Source organism: Lissotriton helveticus, chromosome 12 (genome assembly GCF_964261635.1).
Source record: "Lissotriton helveticus chromosome 12, aLisHel1.1, whole genome shotgun sequence".
Taxonomy (NCBI): Eukaryota; Metazoa; Chordata; class Amphibia; order Caudata; family Salamandridae; genus Lissotriton; species Lissotriton helveticus.
In genome coordinates, this window is record NC_136073.1 from 765007113 (window position 1) to 765025188 (window position 18076).

At 49.4% G+C, this 18076-nt stretch overlaps 1 protein-coding gene across 1 annotated transcript in view; it reads right to left on the reverse strand.

Moving 5' to 3' along the window:
• Positions 1–18076, reverse strand: part of CCT3 (chaperonin containing TCP1 subunit 3) — a 194239-nt gene that overhangs the window by 53604 nt on the left and 122559 nt on the right. The window contains exons 11-12 of the mRNA XM_078670260.1: positions 11515–11695; positions 10483–10728 (exon numbers count right to left, since the gene is read on the reverse strand). Of these exons, the coding sequence (XP_078526386.1) occupies positions 10483–10728; positions 11515–11695 (427 nt within the window). The remainder of the gene's footprint in view (positions 1–10482; positions 10729–11514; positions 11696–18076) is intronic.

Here is an 18076-nt window from a genome sequence, read left to right on the forward strand (position 1 = left end):
CATGTGATTTTGCCAGGCGTCTAACAGAATTCTGTAGTTTTCGACATAAGTACTGGACCCTTTGACTCTCCTCCCTGGTCTCATCTCTATGTTGCATGATAGAACGATAAATTAATGCTATAAAGACCTCTTCTCCGTCAAAAACTACTTTACCATCTTGATTCGGAGTTTTAGCATTAGTGTAATTTCTAGCACACACATCCAGCTTCCTAACTGTCTTAAGTTGACCTTCCTCCGACTCCTCAAGATCCTCTACTATTGAACTGCCATAGTCACTGCCATCCAACATGGAAAGCTGAGCAGAGTACTGTACCGCCAGATCGTCACAAGAGGATCCAGAATGCTCAGAAAGAGTAAAAGTCTCCATAGTCCACTTCCAAATTTAGCGCACCTTGCACCGTCTCCTCCATGCACAGAGCACTACCAGTAGTCATCGTACTCGGCTTCCGCAAAGACTCGTCTACAATGCTCGCTGAGACCTTACTTGAGGCAGCCACTGCCCCTTCTTGAATACAAGTCTCTGCTAGAGTCCAATTCGTCCAATTCGCCTGGTTCCCCCAAATTAACCACTACTTCATCCATACGAGCCCGATCCATTCTGTTTTTCTTTTTCTCCCTTTCTTTTTTCCTTTCCGCAGTAGTCGCGAAAAGCGCTGGTATTTTAATTCCACCATTCCCAGCCGTGGCTCTCCCCTTCTCCTGGCCGCTAGCTCCCTGGACTGATTTTTGTACCTTAGTAGTGGCCGAGTTAGAGTCACCACTCTGCCCAGCTTTCCCCCTCACCTGCCCAGCCACTGCTGCAGTCTCCGTGGCCTCAGCTGGGACTTCCTCCTGTCCGCGCGGTTTTGCGCTAGAACCCTTCGGCGGCACCCCGATAGCAAACGCAGCTGGGGTTACCTTCACACCAAGAGAAAAACTGCCTTTGGAAGCAAACCATGAAAGGCTCGATTTCGCTTTCCCCTCCGCTTTCCCCTCCGCTTTCCCCTCCGCTTTTTCCTCTGCCGGTTACTACGCCGGTTGCTTCGGTGGCAGTCTTAATTAAGCCTCAGTTCAACAATACAGTCTCCGACAACTTCTACTAAAAATAAAAATAAAAAAACCAGCGCCGGCTTCCAGAAGCGCTCTCTCTCGGCCACGCCACATCAAACGCTAGAGTCCGACTGCCTCCAACTTGCTACAGCTATGGGAAATGTTGCAACCGACGACAGGCACCCAGCAACAATGTATCCCGATTCAGTTATAACATCCGCGGCATAGACTGACTTCACTCGCTCCAACTCAGAACTCGGTGATCCAAGGTCCCGCAAGAGAGGTGAGGTGTGCTCAAGCGTCCTTCACGGGCACCATCTTGCCTGCGGAGTTGGCACACTTCTAACGATAAAAAGGAAATCCCCACCTTTGTGGGCAGGCCTATTGCCACAGTAGGAAAGACACTAAAATGTGGAGACCTACTTTTCCACATAACAGCGGGCTCATTAAGGCAATACGGGTAACAATTGTAAACACACATGAGAGTCCAGGGTTGTGGGACTTGCTTAGATTTCATCTGGTTTCCCAACCTGAAATGCCCTACAAACCTCACACCTTGCCTAAATGTACACATATGAATCCCATTTATACGAGGGGAAGTTCCAGAACCACAAAATTCATAGCATCCAGTATTTCCACATTTGTCCAAAACAGTACCCCACTTGTGTAGGGGGCTTAATGCCCATGACAGGAACAAACAAAAAACAAGCATTGGCATAGCCAACAGGTCTCGCCTTGGGAACCTTATAAGTGTTTAGCCAGGCAACAGTTGATGTTGTTGCACCAAGGATATTGTGCTGGATAACTAAAACACTTATAAGGTCCCAAAGGCGAGACCTATTGGCTATGCCAATGCTTATTTAAATGGGCTACAAGAGACTTTAATGATGAACACCCTTGCCCCGTGGCTTCCTGTCCTTTCCAGAGAACCCTAAAGCTCCCAGTCTGGCAGGAACGTCCCATGTCATCCCATGCTGAGCCTCCGACGAAGGCCATACCCTTGCCTCGCCAGGACTCTGAAGGACAGGGTTGTAGCACGAGAGTTGTCCCGAAAGAGGCCCAGACCCACAAGCATCCCGCTCTTCCAGAAAAGAACACTGAGGCACAGGGTACAATCGTGACATTATTTGCAATAACGAAGACCCAGGGGTCAAGCCCTGAACGAGGAGGGGGGGGGGGACAGAGGGCCAAAGAGAAAGGGATCAGAAAAGGGCAATACCAACCCGGAAGGACAGTGTTTAGTTGTAGGCACACCTTCGAGCGAATTGAGCGCTACCTCCCTTTACTGTCTTTATCTGCCTTTCTGAAGGTGGGCTGGGAATGACAGGGAGGCAACCCTTCATGGGGCTTCCATTATGTACAATGCACAAAGTTACTACTTGTGTAACGATATATCTGTAAGAGACATTAGTTAGTAAAGATTGCTTACCTTAGAATATCACCAGGAGTCAGACTGGATCAGGAAAGTTTTGCTTAGCAGTACCCCTGCACTTCAGTAGGTGGCGTCCTGCGACGCCGCGTCAGTCACTGGCGTCGTAAGCGCCGAGATGACGTCACGGAGGGTACTTAAGAGCCACCCATGCGCGCTGACGTCAGTTCTGTACACGACTTTCCGCGCAAGGAACGCATAGTCATGCAAGACACTGACCATTGGTGCATAAAACTAGGGCCCTGAAAGGGATGACCGTAACCCTAATAATCAGTTCGCAGAACGGAGAGGATGGGCGGGGCGGTAAGGAATCCATCACTAACTAATGTCTCTTACAGATGTATTGTTAAACAAGTAGTAACTTGTGCATCTGAAAGAGACACAGTAGTGATAGATTCCTTAGCTTAGAATAGATACCCAGCAATACCAAACCCGAAGGAGGGTCTGCGAACAAAATTACAAAAGGAAGTCACGGAGAACAGAACAGCCAAAGAAGCAGTCTCTACGGACTTGACTGTCAAGGCCGTAATGCTGTGCAAATGTGTGCAGCACGGCCCACGTAGCTGCCTGACAAAATGTCCTGCAAGGGAACGCCACGTCCCAAGGCAGTAGTGGCTGCAGTTGCCCTGGCCGAATGGGCACGCAGTCCCACAGGAGGCTCCTTCTTGGCCAAGGAGTAACATGCTTTGATGCACAGAATGACCCACCGGGAGATGGTCCGTTTGTGCACGGCCCGACCTTTTTTGATGCCCACGTAGCCAACAAAGAGCTGATCATCCACCCGGAACTGCTGTGTACGCTGCAGATAGAACGCAAGCACACGTTTTGGGTCTCGATGGTGGAGTCTCTTCTCCTCCCTGGAAGAAGGCGGAAAGAAAGTGGGCAAAGTGATAGTCTGCCCGATGTGGAAGGGCGTGACAACCTTTGTCAGGAAAGGAGGACGGGTCCTTAGAACCACCTTGTCCAGATGAATTGAAAGGTGGTTTGGAAGAAAGAGCCCGGAGCTCACTGACTCTTCTGACAGAGATGATAGCTACCAGGAAATCAGTCTTTAAAGTGAGAAGACGTAGGGGACAGTTATGAAGGGGCTCAAAGGGAGCGCACATCAAATAAGACAAAACAAGATTCAAGTCCCATCGAGGCATTATGAAAGGCACGGGAGGAAACGTGTGTGTAATGCCTTTGAGAAAACGGTTAACAACTGGAGACTTAAAAAGAGAAGGCTGATCAGGAAGCCGTAGAAAGGCAGAGATGGCAGAAAGATAACCTTTGAGAGTGCCCAGACAAGAGAAACAGAAGAACCTCAGAAAGAGGGGCAGAAAGGGGATCCACAGCCTTTACTGTGCACCATGCCACAAATTTGTTCCACCGGCAGGCGTATACTGTTTTAGTGGAGGGACGCCTGGCTGCCAGAATGACATTACAGACCTCGGGAGGAAGATCAAAAGCAGTCAACTGTCGCCGCTCAATCTCCACGCATGGAGGTGGAGGCTGGACAGGTTCGGGTGGAGGCCCGTTTCCTGATGCTGTGACAGAAGATCCTCCTGAAGAGGCAGACGGATCGGGGGATCGACTCTCATACTGAGTAGTTAGGGATACCATACTCTTCGAGCCCAGTCCGGAGCCACAAGAATGACTTGGGCCCAGTCGCGCCTGACCTTCAGCACTCTGGGCAGAAGTGGTACAGGCAGAAAGGCGTACAACAGACCGAAGCTCCACTCGAGACGAAAAGCGTCTCCGAGCAAGTGCCGCCTTGGAAATTCCAACGCGCAGAACTGACATTGCACGTTCTCGAAGGTGGCGAATAGATCTAACCAGGGCTCTCCCCACTGCAGAAAGAGACCTTGCACACCTTCCAATTACAGACGCCATTCGTGATCCATCATGCACCGACGGCTGAGTTAGTCCGCCCTGGCGTTCAGAGAACCTGCCAGGTGTTGAACCACCAAGGTAATGCATTGATGTTCCAGCCATCTCCAGAGGCGCAGAGCCTCCTGACATAGGGTCCAGGGCCCCACTTCGCCCTGCTTGTTGCAATACACATGGCGGTGGTGTTGTCCGTGAACACCTGCACTACACTTCCCCGGACAGAGGGAAGGAATGCCTTCAGCGCAAGTCGGATCACCCGCAGCTCCAGAAGGTTGATATGGAGCCAGGACTCCGCCGGAGACCAGAGGCCTCTGATCTCCACCTCTCCCAAGTGGCCTCCACATCCCAGGAGGGACGCATTAGACACCGCGTGTGCTCTGGTTGGGGAAGGGAGAGGGATATGCCATTGACCCAATCGCGATTCGTAAGCCACCACTGTAACTGTTGTGCACTGCCCTCCGAAATCTGAACGTGGTTGAACAGTTTTCCCTGATGTTGCGCCCACTGGAACTTCAAATCCCACTGCAGAGCCAGCATATGCCATCTGGCATGTGTCACCAGCAGGATGCAGGAGGCCATCAGGCCCAGAAGCTGGAGGGTCATCCTGACAGAAAACCCAGGATAGAGGCTGCAAGATCGGAATCATAGCCTGAATGTCCCGGTCTCGCAGAATCAGGTGCGACTTCGGCACGTTGATGGAGTAGCCCAGCACGTGCAGGAGGTCGGCCGTAGTCTGGAGGAGGTTGACGACTGCCTGGGGTTGAGCCCGCCTTCAACAATCAGTTGTCGAGGTAGTGGAAGACTGACACCCGGGACCTGCGTAGATGAGCTGCCACCACCATCACTTTCGTGAACACCCGAGGGGTACAGGTAAGGCCAAAAGGGAGCAGGTAGCGTGGGGGGGCAGGACGTGGATGTGGAAATAAGCGTCCTGCAAGTCCAACGCCACCATCCAATCTCCAGGGTCGATAGCAGTCAGGACCAGAGTCAGCATTTTGAACTTCTCCAAACGGAAGCGATTGACGTCCCGGAGGTCCAAGATGGGGCGCAGGCCCCCATTGTCCTTCTTGGGGACTGGAAAGTAGTGGAAATAAACCAATCCCTGCTTCCTGACCGGGAAGGAACTTGATGGCCCCCTTGGCCAGGAGGGTCGTGACTTCCTGTTGGAGAAGACCCAAATGATCCCGGTGGTACTGAGGTGGCATGGCTGGAGGGGAGGACTGAAAGTGAAGTGAGTAACCCTGGCAGATTATCTGCAGCACCCACTTGTCTGATGTAATTTCTCGCCAGTGGAGGAGGTGGTGGCGGATCCTGCCACCCACTGGCATGGGGTGCTCCCCGAAGCTCAGATTAGGAAGGTTTGGAGGCAGAAGCAGCGGGGGTGGAGGTGGACGGGCCCGCACGCTGGTTCCCCGAACACCCCCTCCTGCGGAAACCACGACCACGGCCGCGCTGAGGCTGGTTCTGTACAGGCTTGGTGAATGGGCGTGCCTGGGCGCCGCTACCTTGGCCACGAAAGGAACGAAAACCAGGAGTGGCTGGGTTCTTAGCAGAAAGACCAAAGGGCTTGGCCGTAGCCCACGAGTCCTTAAGGCGCTACAGGGCACCGTCAGCCTTGTCGCCAAACAGGCGGGTGCCATCAAAGGGTATGTCCATGAGTGAGCTCTGGACATCAGGCGAGAACCCAGTCGAACGCAACCAGGCATGGCGCCGCAACGCCACAGTCGTAGAAATCCCCCCTGCCCAATGAGTCAGCGGTGTCCAACCCACACAGAGTGGCGAACTTAGCCGCATCCTTACCTACAGCAATCGCTTGAGAAAAGACAGCCTGCAACTCCTCAAGACACTGAGGCAACACCTAAGAAACAGTATCCCAAACCGCGTGGGAGTAGCGGCCCGACAAGCAGGCCTTGTTCACTAACCACAGCCCCAAGCTGTCCTTACCTTGCGGGGCTGTGGGAAAGGCACTGAATGATCAGGCACTCAGGTGAAGGGTGAGTGGTCAAGAAGGCAGGGTCAACGGGCGCCGGTCGGTGGCGTCTGGTGACGTTTTAATCCACCGGGGCCCCTGTGGCAGGCCTCGACCAAGTGCCCAAGAGGATCTCCGTAAGGGTGTCATTGAAAGGAAGCAATGGCTCAGATGAAGTAGACGCCGTCTGGAGCACCTCGGTAAGGAGGTTGGTCTTGAGGACCACTGTGGGGAGGTAGAGATTGAGGGCTTCCGCAGCCCAACGGAGCACCATTGTGTAGGAGGCACCTTCCTCCATTGCAGGCGGAGAGGTGAACCCCGGATCAGAGGAGACATCGAGGTCGCCTGCATCCTCCAAGTCGTCCACCCAATCTTGCTCGGAGTCACATTGCCGGGCAAGAGGGTCCTCAGACCCTTCCCAGTCCTCGTCCGCCTCCGGTGTAAAGGGGGCCGGTCACGGCGGCGGGGCCAGAGAAGGAACGAACGGCGTCTGGAACGGGGCCGGACCAGCGCCACCTCCCATGATGATCCCAGGCCGGAACAAAATGGTCCTTGAACCGGGGCAAGGGAGGGATAAACTGCACCCAGTGCGGCGCAGAGGGTGGCGCTGGGGCCGGAGCCGGCAACGCCGCACCTAGTGGCGCCGGGCCGGAGCAAATGGCGTAGGATCCTGTGGCTCTGGTGGCAGAGCAGCCGGGCAAACAGGATCTGGACACGGGACCGCTTGAACCGAAGGCGCGCCGGCGTGAGCACGAGGCCTAAAAAGGCAGTCCATGGCAACAAGAAATTCCTGCACCTGTTCGAGAGTCGCTGACAGACTCTGGTATGGCGGGTAGGCCGCAGGACTCCCAGGCTCCAGAAAAGCCACAGGGGCCCTGTCCCCCTCGTCTGCCTCCGAGGAGTGACGGGGGGACGTTGGAGAGCAAACACGCTTCTTCGACTTTTTTTTGTGGCGTCGCTTACTGGAATTCGAAGGCGAAGACTTGGAGCCAGAGGAGCGACGGCTCCGGTCCCGTGAGCGGTCCCGGGAATGGCCCCTAGACCCGGAGCGGCGGTGTGACGAATGCTGGACCTCCAGCAATTTCCTATGGCACTCCCGCAATGCCTTGGGGCCCATGGCTCGACAGTATCGGGAGTCGTGGTCGGTCTCCAGGCAGTAGAGAAAAACATTGTGGGGGTCCGCCACCAATATGTTACGGTGACAGGCCCCACAAGACTTAAAGCCGGGCATCCCTACAAGCACCAGTAGAAAAACAGGGGGGAGACAAAAGTCTCAAAATAGCAGTCAAAAAGTGACTTGCGTACATGCTCAATCCGGATCTGCACTTACTGGCGCGGAAAAAGAAAGAACGGACGTAAGCGCGCATGGGTGGCGCCCAAGTACCCTCCGTGACGTCATCTCTGCGCTGATGACACCAGCGACGGACGCGGAGCCGCATGACGCCACCTACTAACGTGCAGGGGCACAGCTAAGCAAAACTTTCCGGATCCAGTCTGATGCCCGGGGATATTCTAGGGAATCTATCACTAACTATGTCTCTTTCAGACGCCAGTGAATATCTGTGAGAGTTGGGAGACTCAGGAGCCCATCGTCACATTCTGCAGGGGCCACGTGATTTTTGGTTACGATACTCAGGATGAGGGGAACTGTATACCCTACGGCCAGCTTCACATCCCTCCCTCTGCACCGGGCACGGTTTGCTCTGCTGCTGAGACCAGAGGGTCAGGAGAGCACCCCTTCTCAGTTATAAGCTTGTGTGCCCTAGGACGGAAACATTAAGTACTGCCTGGTGTGTTTAAGAGCCCAGACTATGAGCACTCCTTGCTTTTGTCACACAGGGACTAGATCGGGCCCGGAGTCAGAGTTCAGCCACACCCGTTTGTTGTAATTTAATAGTTTAGTGATTTGTTCAGTTGATATAAACATGAGGCACGAACAGCAAGCACCAAATTTAAAAACGATACTGTACTGGGCAACCTGCTCACTTGACACGTTCCAGAGTAACGGAAACTAGCCTAGTACTTGGCTTCAGTCTGAATTACAGCAGCTAGCCTCAGTTTTCTGTTCCTTTTAAATGAATGTAAATATATAAAGAATGCCTGTTTGAAGAAGTCCATATTTGTCTTCCTTAACACGTGTTACTGTAATAAATGCGTCCTATTCAGACGATTGCTGCACACACATTTAATTTGTTCCTTTTGTGAACCAGGAAATGGAGACGTTGCTGACATTCGGATAACATAGCTACAAAGGCCTGGAAGCATAAACACGATGCAATACGTGCTTGGGTGAGTTGGCTTTCAGCAGACAAAAGCAACTACTGCAAAGTGTGGCATCTGAGAATGCCAAAAGTGGAGCATTTTCCACTGTTAAATATTGCATTTGCCACTGTTAAAGATTTGCTAAGCCCAGAGGACACAGTAATCTAACAGGGTGCGTAGCCAGGAGGCAAAGGGAGCTAATGAACCCCAGGAACACGTCTCTTCATAGGTTGTAAAAGACTGCATCGTGCACGTTTCCTAACAAAAAACAGACTGCCTCGCCTGCCGCGGCGGGTCCAACCTCTTCACCGGTCTCCTTGTTCTTGGGCTAGGCTAGTGTCTTGCACACACAGGCAACAACAGGGGAGTAAACATACACAGAACGGCCACAGTAAATACTTGCTACCGTTTTGCAGAGTGCACGGGCGTTATTGACTTGGGAGATGGTTAGGCATCTGAAAGCATGCAACCCTGGCATTCGTCTCACACCTTCAAGTTAACAGGTCGCCCGGAAGCTTCTGCATGAATTAAGTTCTGGGTACGTGCAGACGCTTTACGAGGCCGTTCAAATGATGTGCATCACAATCCCAAAAACATGCATGAAATGCTCTCACGGGATAGTCGAACATAAATAGATACACATCTTCACCACATTCCGATGTTCAGGGTGAAAACTCGAGGGCTAAAAAGTATTGTTCTGCGCTTGTTCGAGACCTGCGTGTCCCCCCTAGACATGAGCAGTCATTAAAATTCAGCCTTAACTCTTCTACCTGCTTGTTCTGGCTTGACGAAATGGAGCAGTGCTATTGCACTCCCCTTCACCACTGAGAAAAAAAACAGATGACTCCTGCGCGCGCCGCTGCTCCAAATAGCACAACAGTGAAAGCTAATTAGAAACAAGCGCGGCCGCGCATGCAGCTGCAGCGTCCCACAAGTGGTGCGCGCGCTGATGCTTGTAACCTAGCCAATAGGCCAGAAGTCCAGAGGGATTCCAAGAGGTGGTTTTCCTAGAGAAGCGCATGCGCATTGCGCTAGGCTCAACCTAAAAAGGACCATAAGAAGTCCATTTTATGTTTGAATGGTTTGTTAGTACATTCTGCATTTTGTCATCTTCATTGATAGGTAAATACTAAAGTGTAACTTTAACGATGTATTCAAAGTTCGATAGGAAGTAATTTCCCATCTGATTCCATGTTTTAAAAGGTCAAATTGGAAGAGGGGAAAAAAGTGTAACCTGATAAGCATTCATTATAAAAGGCGAAAATAAGTGCTGGCTCTTATGACTCCATGAAGGTTCTCTACCTTATCACCAAAAGAAAGGCAGTTACTGCTGTTCTTATAATCCTTACCTCAATCCCAGACATTTACATGTTGCTAGGGTGACAGTTGTTCACACATTTGCGAAGCACTTCTGTTTGGACTGATATTCTATAGTCAGGCTTCTCTGGTTAATCACATTGCTTAGACTTTGACATGTCCCATAAGGCTGCTCCTAATCCCCCTTTAGGTTGGCTACTCTAGGTTACGGTTTATAAATATTTAACAAAATCCAAGTTCGCTGATGTTCTCCATCATAGGTATTCACTCTTTATTCTATAATAATTAACCTCCCACTAGCCTCTTGCATACCAGAAGCAGCCTAACAAAGGCTCTTAGATTCTCTGCTTCACATCCTTTTATTCCCCGAATGTGAATAGCCTGAATAACTGAGCGCTGAGGTAATGCATGGGGGGGGGGGGATATCAACTCCAATACCAATCTTAATACAGGAAAACCCTTAACCTGCGTTAGTGCTGTTTTTTCAGCGATATGCCCAGAAATATTACACAAATCAGAGTATAGACAGGTCAATTATGAAAATGTATATTTACAGTTTGTATCGGATTCTACACATGCCTTAGTAGTCAATGAAGAAAGTTCTTACTCTTAGTGAAGTTAGCACACGGATGGTGCTCGCACCACAGTTCTGAATGAGTGTCCTTGGAATTACTTCCAGTCCCTGTGACACAGCACGGTATGGCCACTGCTCAACTCCAGTCATGACTTTAGATTTTTCTGTCAAAATATGGGCCACGGCCATCTCTGTAGCACCTCCTCCCGGTAAAAGGTTGGGGTCAATCAGTACATTACGACACACTTGCATGGCATCCTGAAGATTGCGTTCAACCTCCTGCAGTAAAAAGGAAAAGCACATGCATTAAAAAATAAAAAAAATTTAAAAAGTGTATACTGTCTATATTGCTTCCAAAACACTTTCAAGATCAAGGAAAATATCAGAATCCAAGGTAAGATTTAGTGAATAAGACGCCTAGAACTGATAAGTAGTAGTTTAATAAACATTAAGACATGAACGTTCCAATTCTCTCGATTATAAGCAAGAGTATTCAAGACAGTAACCATAGTCAAGGAGAAGGCACTTTGAAAGGTTTGGTGTTCTTTGTAGCATTCTTGACATTTCAAATTACCTGTCTGTTTAGACTTGCAGGGGGAAGTTTTGCACCCAAGATTACCTTCATGATTACTGAGCATTCATCTACAAAATGACTATCTTTGAGCCCTGAATCATGACAGAACACCAGCTCCAATATCCATTAGAGGTGAGCCATTGGAAAATAATCAGGGTCATTGGTATTTGCTCCTTTAAGCCTGCTACATTTTTCAGTCAACAAGGGGAAAGCAGTTACAAGTCTGGAGAGAAGGTCTGCAGAAGCTCAAACCAATAAATCACATATAGAAATCAAAGTCTGGGTGTTTCGTCAAGTCTTTCGAAATTGCTTTGGCCAGTTTTCACATTCAGTAATTTCAAATTCAACTTCCCAGTCAGAAGGCTCTGAAAGATACCATTCAAGGCAAGCAATTAACACCTTTTCCTTCATAAATGGTAATTTATTCATAGTTAAGTGAATCAGGAATGAAAATTTCGAGAAGCATTTTTAACATAAGATGATCAACTTACAGCAAGTATTTCTTTGCTTGCACCTCGAAGAAGAATAGTGCAAGCTTTGGGGTCTTTGCAGTCTGTGATGTAGGTGAAATACTCATCACCAATCTTTTTAACCTCAAACAACCCTGCGCCAGTGCCAACATCTTCCTCACGCAACTCATCGGTACGACTGGCAATACGAGCTCCACATGCCCTAAACACAGAGAGAAAAAAACACAAAAAAGAAAATAAATAAATAACCCCAATGCTAAAATCTTTGCAAAACCCAGGAAGTACCATTCAGAAATACAGTAAAAACAAGTATTATGCCATACAGGTGTCAACTGCAATTCTTACAACAAAGAAAGAAACGTTACTCACCTGCAAACTGTGTTCCCTATTGAGGGATCACGCATTCATTAGCTTAGAATAAATCATGGCCATTAGATGGCACCTCAGAAATAACCAATATTTAAAAATGTTTGCGTACTGGGAGCATATCCCTTGGCTTATTGGAGGAGATTGACAGCGTATTGGTCCCGGGTCTAGATCGTTCTCACCTCCCACTAACAACCTCCCCTGTGGTGTCACCTGCGATGGAACGTATAGTTTACCTGTCGATGTAGTTTTGGAGCTTGAAGACTTTCTGGATTCACTATGCTGTGCATTATTCCACCATCCAGTGGTTGGGTCCAGAATTGTAGTTTTTTTTTTTCGTGGCCCAGGTGGGCGTCAATATACCACCATTTGGTGTCCTTCGAGACATTGATGTGCTTCCTCTGGAAGCTCCCACCTTTGGTCGCAATCTTCGGATTCTTTTTTTCTTGTATTTTTCTTGTTTTTCCTCTTATTTTTGAAGTCTTGTTCATCTTTAATCCCTTTCCTCCGGTCTCATCTTTCGGGCAGAGGAGGGTGGTTTCGCCAGTGAATCTAGAAAGTCTTCAAGCTGCAAAGCTACACCGACAAGTAAGAAACTATACATTTTGCAGCGTGAATCTTTCTGGATTCACTATGCTGTGCATAGACTTTGTAGCGGTTTGTCTTTATTGTGGTGGCTGGGTGGAAGATGGGCACTGGTCACTGAATATGTGCTGTAAGACGTTCTGTCCCACTTGTGCTTCTTTGTTCATTTGTATATCCACGCAGTAGTGCTTAGTGAGCGTGTGCACTGAAGACCATGTTGCAGCTTGGCAAATGTCTTGAATCCTTTCTTCCTTGTTGAGTGAGCATGAGCTGCTCCTTGTAACAGTTGCCCAGCTGGTTTGTGGCACGGTTGTATGGTTTGAGCAATCCATCGTGCAATGGTATTTTTGGTGACTGGTTGTCCCAAAAAACTGCTTGCGATGGAAATAAAGAGTGGCTTTGTCAATCTGCACTCCTTTGTCCTTTCTATATAGTGCATCACAGATTCTGAGCCATGCATGTCTTCTCTCCGTCACTCCTATCATCACCAGCCTGCTTGATGTTTCTGCAGCATCCAATGCCGATTTTAGGCATGTGTTCGCCATGTTCTTTCCTTCTACCAGGTGAGCTGCTCTTTGTTGGTACTGGTCTGGTAGATGCTTTAGGAGCTGCCCCACTTCATCCCAGTGACGGTATGCGTGCCTGTTGATCAGGGCGTTGGAGTTTGCGATGCGCTAATGTATTGCCGCATTTCTCTCCACCTTTCTCCATGTGAGATCCATCCTCCTACTCTCCTTTTCTGGAGGTGGTCCAGCATTAGTGGGTACATTGGCCCTCTTCCTAGCCGTTGCTGCAATTATGGAGTCGGCTGGCACAGACCCTTGGATGTATGCAGGGTCCTTTGAAGAATGTTTGACCTTCTCAGTTCTAGGGGTCACAGCTTTGCATATGGCTGGCTCCTTAAAGGCCTCTATTCCTTGATCCAGCACACCAGGGAGCATGGACAGGAATTGGCTCCTAGTTTGTTGAGGCAGTAGTTTCCAGGAGGAAACATGCCTTGGGCTTCTCCTCCTCCATTTCACTCCATAAGTCTGTGCAGCCTTTTGTACGACTATGTTGTAGATCCCTATGTAGTCTGGCGGAGAGGGCCTCGGAGGGTAAGGGTCTACCCCTTCTTCCGGCAATTCGGCGTTGAGATCTTGCCATTCCATGTCTTGTGTTCAGAGGACAGAGTCCCGGTAGGATTGAAGATCTTCGTTGCCTTCTCCCTCGAAATAGTAGTCTTCGTTTCAGAGTTCCTCGACTGGGTCGGGCGTTTTCGGCGGTTCTGCGTCCTCGTGGTCTCTTTCGACCGCGGGTTTCGGCGGGATGGTGTATTGGCTCATCTTCTCGTCGAAGTCCTTTTTCTGCTGTAGGATGCTCGCCATTTCGGCCTCGAGCCTCCTCTTCTTCCTCTATCTCGACGGCATGTTCGGCGTAGAGGGTTTGAGCGCCTCTCTTCGGGGACGTGGACGTCGGCCCTTCTTTTCTCAGCGCCGAGGTTTCCCTTTCAAGGGCAACCTTCAAACAACTTTGTTTTTTTGAGGACTTTCGCCGTTCAGGAGTCCTTTTCGAAGGATCCGCTCGGTTGACTGTCCCTGGTAACTGTTGCTTTGGTCGAGTGTTTCGGGGGCAGAGCTCCCTTCGAGGACTTACCTTCATTTCTACAAGTATCGCTCGGGGCTTTAGCTTCACCCTTTCGAGTGTCGTTTGAGTGTTTAGGGGTCGATGACTCCCTTACTGTTCTCTCCTAGATTCCGGTCATACACTACACCCTGACACAAGGGAATATTCCTATGATTCCCCGCCCCATGACTTGCAGGTCAGGCTGGACCAGATAGTCCATCACAGTTATTCATGAACAGCTAACGGCTGAAGAATACTGAGGTGGGACCTAATCTGACCACAATCCTTTGCTATTGCATCTAGATTGGGGTACTCCTCGCCCACCTGTCCCCACCTAGCAGCTGCAGCCGGCCGCGTTGGAGGACAGTGCATTTCAAGACAAGACACAGGAGATGCCAACTTGTTATATTGCAGAAAACTGGGTCAACACGACGTCAAGACAGAGTGGGAGGCACTGAAAGTGGTTCTACGGGGGAACTGTATTAGAGTCCACTGTGACAAAGGAATCACACAAAATGGAAGACTGGGAATGATCCCTTTACCACGGGGAGCAGTCTCCCACCCAGCCGGACATCAGACACAGTTACTTCCTTGTCTCCTCGCTATGTCTCCTACCCCCCTACCCCTTCCTGCCTTCATTCTTTGCTTGCCTCCCCCATTCCATTCCTCTCTCCCCTGAATCTCCCTCCCCCTGCTTGCTCGGTTTTTCCTTGTGCCAATTCTCCGCTTAATCTCCCTCCCATCACCCTTTACCATTACCCCCTTACCCTATACACGCCTTGAACCAATGGATGTAACTTGTAATTGACGTACCTTCTGTAACAATGTGCAACTTGTAACCTTTGTAACTCTCCTCATGTAAAGCGCTCGGATACCTCTAGGTCTAGCCAGCGCTATATAAAACTCAAGTAAATAAATTAAAAAAAATACTGCGGCAGCGGTATGGCAGACCTACACATGGATTTTACGAACTGGAGGCATCCTTGAGTGGCCTGGAGGCAGAAGCTCGAGGGATCCCAAGAAGTCACCGGATCCTTGCGGATGCTAGGGACCGGCATGCTCAGTTGGTGGCTCAGCTACAATGATTTGATTTTAGGGCCCATCAAGCCAGGATGCATTCCGAGGGAAATTAGGCCTGTCGGCGTACGGCCTGGCTCCTACACAATGTTAATGAAAACAAGTTACTTATCTGTAACTTTGGCTCTCCAGTATTGAAAACTTTCATAGATTCCCATGCTTATATCATTCCCCGTCCTCGGAATGGGAGTCCCCGGTATACATAAAATAGCAATAGAAACCATTACCAAAACAGAACCTAGGCCTTTCTTGTTTTGCAACCTATCCATCTCTTTTTGTAGAAGAGACCAAAGAAAATATGAACCAATCAATCAGATTAGTCTCACCCCTTAGAAGCCTCCTGAGAGAAACTCAGAACCTCAGATTTTCGTTGCCGTTGTGTAATCACACCACTAAAGATGCTAGAGGCTGAGCTTTCCCAGGGGAGGGTCGCATGGGAATCTATGAAAGTTTCCAATACTAGAGAAGGAAAATGCTACTTACCAGTATGCATCTGTTCTTGGCATGTAGAGCTGCAGATCACTACACTTTTGCATAGATCGCCACCTGGTGTTGGGCTCGGATGATTGCATGTTGTCGTCTTGGAAGAAGTCTTTTGTAGTCACGAGATAGGTGACTCCTCCCTTGGACGATGGTGCGCATGGGCATCGGCTCCATCCTTAATTGTTTTTCGCCATGATGGGAAATGAAGGAGTTAGTAGAAGTAAAGAAATATGTCCATGAGATGTGCATCTAAGTAAGATAAAACTGGAACAGATACAAGTCCCGGGGAGGCGGGAGGGCGTGTAGTGATCTGCAGCTCTACATGCCAAGAACAGGTGCATACTGGTAAGAAAACAAGTTACTTACCTGTAACTTTGGTTCCCCAGTGTTGGTAACTTTCATAGATTCCCATGCTTTGTATCATTCCCCGTCGTCGGAATGGGAGCCTCGGTAGTATAAAAATCATAGACACAAAAGAGAAAAATAGGCCTAGGCCTCATCTCATTTTGTATCCTATCATCCTCTTTTTGTAAAAGAGACCAAACGTTTGCCAGGACCAATCAGAGCAGCCTCACCCCATAGAACCTTCCTGAGAGAGCTCAGAGCCTCAGATTTTCGTAGCCGTTGTGCAAACCGCCACTATCTCTGTCAAAAGACAGCTTTCCCAGGGGAGGAGGGCGGGCGCATGGGAATCTATGAAAGTTACCAATACTGGGGAACCAAAGTTACAGGTAAGTAACTTGTTTTCTTGCCCCAGTATTGGAACTTTCATAGATTCCCATGCTTTGTATCAGAGTAGCTAGCAGTAAATCACCAAGAACACATTTTGTAAATACATGGCATCACATAACCATACAAGCAATACATATAGCATAGCAAAACAAACAAAATGTGCTCACCAGGATGGAGGGATCATAGGGAAAGCTCACCTCTCAATGAAAAAGATTCCGCAGGACTGCCTGACCAACAGCCACGTCGTCTCGTCCTGCAGACTCCAGGCAGTAGTGTCTCGTGAAGGTAGGAGTACTGCTCCACGTTGCTGCCCTGCATATGTCCTTAATGGCGACTCCCGAGAAGAGAGCCACCGACGATGCCACAGACCTTGTGGAATGTGCACGGACTTTTCTGTCCAGTGGCTTGCCCGCTTCCTGATGACAGAATTGAATCGCACTGGAGATCCAGCGGGAAATGCCACTCTTTGCCAAAGGAAACCCCTTCCGTGGTGCGCTGTAGGACACAAACAACTGGGTTGACTTCCGAAAGGGACGTGTGCGCTCTAAGTAAAATTTTAAGCATCTCTGAACGTCCAAAGAATGTAGCGTGCGTTCCGCAGGCGTAGAGGGGTGCGGAAAGAAAGATTTCAAAATCAAAGGTTCATTCAAATGGAACTCAGATGGCACCTTAGGGATAAACTTGGGATTCATGCGAAGAATAAGAACATCTCTTTTAAATTGCAGGAATGGATGCACTATGGAGAGGGCTTGAAGCTCACTCACTCTTCTCGCTGATGTTAGAGCCAAGAGGAGGGCAAGTTTCCAAGACAGGAACTTTAAATCCGCCTTGTGCACAGGCTCAAACGGAGCTTTCATGAGTTGAGCCAAGACAAGGTTGAGCTGCCAAACTGGTGGAGGAGGACGAACTGGAGGATACATCCGGAACAAGCCCTTCAAGAATTGTTTAACAATCCTGGAGGACCATAAGGAAGGACCTGAAGAACTGCGTCGAAACCTTGATATGGCTGCAAGATGTACCTTTACAGATGAATGTGCCAAGCCAGACTTAGCCAAAGATAGTAAATATGGCAACAGTTGATGAGGTAGGGATTTGTAAGATTGGATACCTTGACGTTGACACCACAAGCAGAATCTCTTCCATTTTGCTTTGTAAGTTTTATTGGTACTTGGTGCTCGGGCCAGAGACAAAACCTCTCTACATTCCTGGGAGAGTGTTAGATGACGGAACTCTCTGTGTTCAGGAGCCACGCTGTCAAGTGGAGCGATTTCGGATCCGGATGGTAAATCTGCCCCCGACTCCTTGACAACAGTGACGGAATGGGTTGTAAGCGAATTGGAGGAGCTTGGGAGAGCCTCAGAAGCTCTGTGTACCAGAATTGTCTGGGCCATGCTGGAGCAATTAGAATCATCTTGCAGGGCTCTGCCTTCATTTTCCTGAGAACTCGAGGAAAGAGGGGAATTGGAGGAAAAGCGTAAAAGAATGCGCTGTACCAGGCCATCGAAAGAGCGTTCCCCAGGGACCCCTGATGGTGAACTTTGCTTGCGTAAAACCGGCATTTGGCGTTCACCGGAGAAGCAAACAGGTCGATGGCTGGCGTCCCCCAAACCGAGAACACCTTGTCCAGAATGGACTGATTCAATTCCCACTCGTGAGTCACTTCTGTCTGTCGACTCAAGGCATCCGCCTTGACATTGAGTGATCCCGCCAGGTGTTCGGCTCTCAGAGTGATGTT